The sequence below is a fragment of the Etheostoma cragini genome, chromosome 10 (assembly GCF_013103735.1).
Source record: "Etheostoma cragini isolate CJK2018 chromosome 10, CSU_Ecrag_1.0, whole genome shotgun sequence".
In the NCBI taxonomy this organism is placed as follows: Eukaryota; Metazoa; Chordata; class Actinopteri; order Perciformes; family Percidae; genus Etheostoma; species Etheostoma cragini.
In genome coordinates, this window is record NC_048416.1 from 20,980,339 (window position 1) to 20,988,367 (window position 8,029).

General features: G+C 39.2%; 1 protein-coding gene across 2 annotated transcripts in view; it reads left to right on the top strand.

The window, feature by feature from the left end:
- glra4a (glycine receptor, alpha 4a) overlaps positions 1–7,804 on the top strand; it is a 46,269-nt gene extending 38,465 nt beyond the window's left edge. The window contains exons 8-10 of one of the 2 annotated variants that reach the window (XM_034884287.1): positions 477–626; positions 2,150–2,260; positions 6,817–7,804. In XM_034884287.1, the coding sequence (XP_034740178.1) occupies positions 477–626; positions 2,150–2,260; positions 6,817–7,128 (573 nt within the window). In that variant the 3' untranslated portion in view covers positions 7,129–7,804. The remainder of the gene's footprint in view (positions 1–476; positions 627–2,149; positions 2,261–6,816) is intronic. The other variant, XM_034884288.1, reaches the window with a different exon arrangement.
- Positions 7,805–8,029: the final 225 nt, after the last annotated feature.

The window sequence follows — 8,029 nt, forward strand, 5'->3', positions numbered from 1 at the left end:
ACACACACACACACACACACACACACACACACACACACACACACACACACACACACACCTCAAGTCTGTGGGTTGTGTGACAGCTCGTAGGGTTATTCAGTCCCTTTTGTTGCTGGGATCTGGGGATAGGCTAATGAGGACTGATGACACCTGTATCAACTAATTGTGCTTTACGTATATATAGGAGTGCTATAAGTTTATCTTTGTTTATTTCAATGAGTTGGATGTAATCAAGCAAACGTGAGTTCTCCACCTTTTGTCATGCCTTTGAGACAAATCATGGCAGCTGTGACCTGTCTCATGGCTATTTGTCAACTGCCCACATCCCACTGCCTCATTACAATCTAGACCATCCCAAAGATGGTGTAATTACGTGCCAGAGTTGAGAAGTGTGTAGATTGTGAAGCACCTTCAGATTATTTTTTTTGCCGCAATGATTGGCTGTTGATGACTCTGTGACCCTGCCTGTTTCCCAGGTGTCCTATGTGAAGGCCATTGACATTTGGATGGCGGTGTGCCTTTTGTTTGTGTTTGCGGCCCTGCTGGAGTATGCAGCAGTTAACTTTGTCTCAAGGCAGCACAAGGAGTTCATCAGGCTGAGGAAAAAGCAACGGCAGCAAAGAATCGTAAGTGTATAACACGCGAGCACACACATATTGTGGCAAATTCTAAAAAAGTAAGCACATGGCACAGACACACAGACACAGACATACACACAGACACACACACACACGTCAGCCTCTATAACATTGATTTGTGCCTCTTGTTATTCTGGGATGCTGTATATTCAGGAACTGACAACAACACGCTACAGCTGGCTGTCATATTACATGAGGCAGATCCACTCATTTTACTTCAGCTCATTTCCATGGTGAGCACTGACCTGTGAAGAGCCTTTGTGAGCCTCTCCATCACTACAATTGACACAGCAACAGCCTACCCTACCAACCCTGTGGCAGTGGGAGACCCTGCATTCACGCAGCAACACTATTTCAATTCTAAAGACACGGACAGCATTTTCAACTGCTTTCATATAACATTTAAGTTATCCATAACATATTTGTTTAGATGAGTTAATATGGCATGCAAGCAATGAAGAAATGAAAAAGAAGCATATATGAATGCAAGAATATTTTTTGGGGTTGCCATGTTGGGGGGGGGGGGGGGGGGGGGGGGGGGGGGGGGGGGGGGTCATCACTTTTACGTAAAAGCAATCTTACTAGGTTGGACCTTGTAAGGTTTCTTTATCACTTTAAACATCACTTTTTAATTTTAGCATCATTTTTCATCCAATCAAATGTCCCCTAAATCAGATCCATATCTTGAAAGACAAATATCAAAGCAAACAGCTTGTAAATAGACAAATAAAAGTGTTTACAGAAAGGTGAGAGACCGTGTGTGGTACAGAAAGGTTTGTCTCAAGAGAAACAGACGGACATCTCGAAAATCCCATTAAACAGCTCACTGGCTGGGTAGCTTCCCAGAAACATGGCAAAGTTCCCTGAGAAGGCAGGAGAGTCCAGCAGATCTACCTGGCAGTATGCCCTTCTGCATCGATAGGAGAGTAAAAAAGGATAGTCTGTAGAGGAAAAGACTTCCCTTGTCCACATCAGTTGCACAATCACTCCCACTGAGAAGTTTGAGGTCAAAAACTATCCATTTAAAAGGTGTTGACGCATTACCTGATGTGTTGTTCCAGCGAGTTCTACAAATCCCAGACCGACGAGGTTTAATCAATGCACCTTCAGCTTTGTGTTTGACATCTCTGGTGTTCTCAAAGCCAAACACCTAAAGCACAATATCCACACAGCCTTCAAATTTACAGAAATAAAAAATAGAACTTCCATTTATAGTATTTACAGAAATAACTTGAACAGGCTCCTTGAAGATTATTTATTCATCTTCAAAGCCAGTGTCCTAAACTAAGAATTGCAGATAATTTCCTGTATCATCGCACTCACAGTGCCTATATCATTAAATGCTGAGAGCGTCTGCTTGAGTTTGTTGTCTCGGATTTGAAGTTTGCATCTTAAAATTTCATTATTTTTAGCATGGCACATTTCTCCTAGAGATGACCAAACTATTTTTACAACTAAAAGATTAAAAAAGGAGCAATAACTCAATTTGTCCACCTTCCTTTCCAATGGAGGGGTTTGCCAGTCATCCTGGGAGTGTCGAGTCGTTGCCGAAAGAGAATGACTTCCCTGGTAACAACTCAACCTACAGGAACCTGAATCAGCACTGCAGCGCCTGTGCCAGGGTAAAAAATTTAATTAAAAATGGAACCCTATGTCAACCCTGACCTTCAATCCTAATTTTTGTCGATGCCTCCAGGCTTACAAACCGATTGTTTTGCAACTTTTACTTCAAACCTGAGTATATCCTGGCATCTTTCCCACCATCCAAACCCACTTTGTGCTGATTTCCCCTTGTCCTAAAGCCCTTCTGCCCTTTTACACTAACGTTACAACCTTGGAATTCTTGCTCTTTACTTCATTTTTCCCCAATGTATAACCTGTTTAAAGGCTAATTTCAATTTAACATTCATTTTCTCTTGTTCTCTCTTAATCAAACTTTTAATTTCCTTTTTTCAGGAAACTCAAAAAAAACAAAAAAATTGAATAAACTAGAAAATTGAATGGGATGTGGTTAGGGTTAGGGGTTGGGGTTGTGTGCGTTTGTTACATTCAAATTCTGCTAGGATTATTTTGTCTAGTTAAAATAAATGCAAAGCAATAGCAGCATAGTATTAAGAAAAAGGCTAGAATAGTTTATGTTCCTAATATTCTGACTAGTTAAAAAAAAAAAAAAAAGGAGTTAAATATTTTGGGAAACAGGTTTATTCACTTTCTTGACAACAGATAGATGAAAAGATTGATACCACTCTCATGTATTGTACATACACGTACATATATGCATTAAGTACGCAGCAGTCGGTTAGCTTAGCTTAGCTTAGCTTAAAGACTAGAAACAGTGGGTACAGCTAGCCCGTCTCTGTCAGGTAACACAATCTGCCTACTAGCACCTCTAATGCCAGAATCACTCCAGCCCCATTTTGACCTAATGGACACTTTGCAGCAAATGTTCAGAATCGTGCCTGATTATGAGGGTCGGGACTGACGAATATGTCTTTACCTCTTGTAGTGTGACATACAGTAATCAAAGATCAGCGATCTAACGTCTGGAGTGTTTCAAGACCACAACTCAAAGTCTAGCATGTCAGAATTTGTCTTTTTCTGCCTAATGTGACATGTTCTACGACGTGTTCCTTGACGTTGACAATAGGAAGAGAGAATCCTCTCAGTTGCACATACTGTATGTAAACATGACGAAAAGAAGGAGAAACGCTAATGGGGCCCGGTTCAGGAAGAAGGTTTAACAAGGGTGGATTTAACCTGAGATGGAAAACTGAGTTTTTGGTTTCAGAACAGCAGATTTGAGTTGGTTCAATCAACTCAGACTAGGTTGACTCAGAGTTAATTTGTGCACCACCACTATAAAAATGAAGCATGAATGGAGACGACTCACCATAGCAACAACCACCAACAAATCGGTTGGCATACTTTACCTGAAAATACTTATGCGCAAATACAGTGACTTTAAACATATATTTTGTTAAAAGCAACACGGCTGTTGCTGCAAAAGAGCGAGAATTGGTATGGTAGAAAATTGCTGCTCAAGTCACTGTGTAAGCTATAATACAGTTTATTAATTAATTAAAGTATAATATTTCTGGTGAAAACTGGAATGGTAGTAGGCATCACCTATAATTTCATTTAGGTTCAATCCTGCGGGCAAAAACGTAAACAACTAATCCCATTCTGAGGTTGAAGCACCATGTCATTAAAATAATTATAATTTAGCAAGTCCATGATGTGCAACGTTGGTGATATGAGAATGGATAAGGATATGTAGGCTAAATATCTAATTGACTACGTATCTGAAGAAAAATGATATCATTCACATAGGTAGTTATCTGGAAATGAAAATGCATCTAGTCAGGTTCTCAATATCATCTCACGACATGTGTTTAACTCCCTGCAAAGTAATACAGCTTTTTCATCAAAAAGCAAAAGCCATGTTTGAGAAAAAAACGTTCTGTATTCTGCCTAACAGTTAATAAAACAATCATGTTTTTATTCATATAGATGAACAAACTCCGCTAAAATGTGCCTGAAACAGACTGAATTAATGAATGAGGAAATTAAAGAGCGCTGTGTCAGACTGAGAGAAACTTATGAGGTTTATTGATGAAAACCTGCTTCTACCCAGGTAAGGTTCACCAACTCAGTTACCATAGTGAATGACTGTGAGGTTAAGTTACCTCTTTTTCTAAAACGGGCTGGAGTTGCCCTTCTCTCTCTCAGGTTTAAATAACCTCTCTTTCTGAAACAGAAAACCCAGAGTTTCCCTCATCTCAGGGTTAACAAACTAAGAGCTTTCACTAAATCTGCTTTCTGAAACGTGCTTCAGCTGCTGTCCGGTGGAGCAACAAGAGAGAGGAAAATGCACACAGTGCCCATGTAGTTTTTTTTCACGTCAGGAATTGCCCCACTTCAAAGCATTGCACACAAGTGGGATAGCCACTAGCAGTTTCTCTTCACTGACAAGCAAAACAAAAAAAAATGTTAGATGTGAAGCTCCTGGATTTCAAAACAGACCATAAGATCTTATTTTAAGAAAATGGTTCGCCAAATTGTGTGAAAAATATGCTTTGCAGTTGCTGAATATGTATTTATTTCAGACCGAAAACGGCTGGTTGAAAAGATTTGCGTGAGTTTTTGAGACGCTGCTCCTCTTGACAACATCATGCGATAATCTGTCTGGGGGCTGGTTGGTGTCATACTTGCTACTCTTCTGTCCAAACACAGCAAGACTTTTTAGCACTATGTCCGTTCAGTCTAAAATATAGGGACTGTTGTGAAAGACAAACTAATTGTGTAGTCTGATCCTGGAACAAAGATCCCAAAGTCTGATCCGTACAAAATCCAAAGGGTAACATTATTATTTCTTACCTTGGGACAGAGTCAGGCTAGAGGCTAGCGGTTTCCCCATTTTCAGGCTTAATGTAATAAGCTAAACTACTATATATTTAGCAAACAGACATCAATCTCCTGCCAGACTCAACGCTTGGCAAGAAAGCAAATAAGCACATTTCTCAACATATTAAAAATATTCCTATAGTTTTTACAATTATTTTAGCATTGTTTTGCTGTAGAATCCAGAAAAGAAAAACTCAGACTGTCACTGAACAACCACATCCACAGTAACTTTATCACATTGTGCTCCATGGAGAATAATCAGTCTCAACTGATCTTATGCCAACAAATCATGTAGTTGCCGCTGAAAGCACAGACGATGAGCACCTATTATCTTTAGAGAAACGCTCCGTTAGACTTTAGCACCATTTCATACAGTCTATTCTTAGCACATGCTGTACTGTATCGTTTAGGAAAGAGTAGAAATGGATAATTAGGCTATGCTAGAAGAGCTACAACTTCATACCCCACTGTTGTATGGTGCAATTTGTCATTGGGGCCACAGATAGTCAGTAACTATCAGTAACTTGTGGTTACTCACAACCAGGCCATTGTAAGGAGGAGAAGGTTTATAGTAAATGAGGTCTGTGGCAAAAACTTTAGCTTAAGAGTGAAGGTGTAAGCAAAGGGCAGTTAGCAGAGATTAGAGGAAGTTTTTAAAAAGGACTTAATGACTATGATGTGCAATAACAGACAGCTGGAGACAGGTGTGAAATACATTAGTAGCATTGGATCTCATAGCCAAGTCTGTCCAGCACTGAGATGCGGAGTTCTGCAGAGAACCAAAGAGCTGCCGGGGTCAGTGAGAGAAAAGGGGGACGCAGAGATCAGAGCTGTTCAGGGCACTTCACACTGACTACTAATCATCCAATTTAGATCCCACATCTTCACTTTCCCCTGCTAAAGTGAATCTCTCAAAGTGTCAGAGGGCTGTCAGATTTAAGCAGCATATCTATTAATATTCTCTTCAGAGGGCGGGAACAGGGTCTCATTCACTGTACAAAAAAAGTGCCCCACTATTCATCAAAGCATAATACCAAGTGCAATTTTTTTTTTTTTTGGCAGGTTGAAATCATGACTTTTATTAATAGGCATTTTGAAAGGTCTATCATTCTGCAACTAAAGGAGAGATGGAGGTTAATTTTTTGATAAACTTTTAAAATCACAATTTCTTTTTTTCCTTCTAATGATGATGCCCTCTGATTTACTTTTGTGTAACATAGAAACTTCAAAAAATCTTAATTGACTGAAGTTTATCTGAGACTATTGCCTGTTTGTGCTTCCAATGTATTACCATTACAAAACCCCCAGAAGGTCAATAACACTTATAACATACTTAAGGTATTTGAGACTCTTGTTGCACGACAAAAGATTTTCAACCCAAATTTTCCAAATTGAGACAAAGATGGCGGCAATGACACGTTGTTGCTTAATTTATTAAAAAAATGAACCAAACTTTTAAGATAGTTTTTCTTTTTTGAATGAGTATGCTTTTATATACAAATAAATGTGACATTTTAATGTGAAGTAATCCCTCTAATTCTTGTACTTAGCTTTCACACAACCACTGACAAATTCTTTACTGCATTTAAAAAGCTTTATCCCAGAATTGTGATGTTTTTTCTGCTCTCACTCTTTTGCCCTATGCTACCCTTTTGTGCTGCGACACCCCAAACGCATTTGGGAATCAGCCACTGAAAGGAAATGTAAAAACCTTAAGATAATTCTTTTTTGACAGCAAGAGGCCAATCTGTTTTCCCTATGCTTGACTCCACAGGAAGAGGAACTGGTGAGGGAGAGCCGTGGCTTTTACTTCCGAGGTTATGGACTGGGTCACTGCCTGCAGACCAAGGACGGTACCGCTGTGGAAGGAGCCACTGTGTTCACCACCCCGCCTCCTCCGCCTCCTCCTCCTCCTCCAGTTACCTTTTACGACGGAGGGGTACTCCACAAGCGCTTTGTGGATCGAGCAAAGCGCATTGACACCATATCCAGAGCAGTCTTTCCCTTGAGCTTCCTCATATTCAACATCTTCTACTGGATCACCTACAAAGTGTTGCGACACGAGGACATCCATCAAAATTTGTAGAACGCTCTCTGCCAAACCAAGTTGCTACATTTTAGATTTGTCTTTTCTCTGAACCAAAACTGCCTGTCAGATCTACATTAAAATGAGGAAATGTGTCAAGAGGCTTATCTGCTTCTTAAAACCATTGCTAAAAAACTGTGTGCTCAGGTGCGTCTTCAGGATCTCAGACGAAGAGTGATTAAACCAAAAGACATTGTTAAGCTGTGTGGATTCAGGCTATGTTCTTTGTAATTTGCAAACTCGTTTCGGTCTTGATTTGATTCGTCTGGATTACAACAGAGACAAAACACTGCTGGTACTTGGGTTCATGACCTTTGTTTGAAATGATTAGAGTTCAGAGAATGCAATGTTGATCCTGCCTCGATGAGACATACCAACTTGAATTTTGACACTACGCATCTTTGAATGAATGTTTTTGAAAATTCAAAAGATTTAAGGTTTTTTTACACCTTTAGATTATCTAATGGGTACCAATGGGTGCGGGTGAGGAACGGGTCTTTGATATTTATTCAATAAATGGTGATACTTCAATTAAATTAAATTATATATATATATACATAACAGTGTATAAAGTGTATATTAAAGAAGCTGTTCATTAAACTGCACAAAGCACAAATATGTATTTCATTTTTGTCTAAATTTAAATAAATTGTTATTCTGCCAGGAAACCAGAAATGATTTATTCCTCTCTAAGCAAATCATTTGGGTGATTACTTTTAAAAAATAGGATGCTGGTGTTGTTGAATTCAGTCACAGAAAAACTGCATAAAATTTTTTCTATTTCAGTCCTTAAATAGCGACGATCAGTTCCAAATCCCAAGAGGGAGGGCAAAAACCTTTAACAAAAAGGTGAAAATTAAACTCGACATTAAATCAAATTGTAAATTCTGCAAATGCTAAA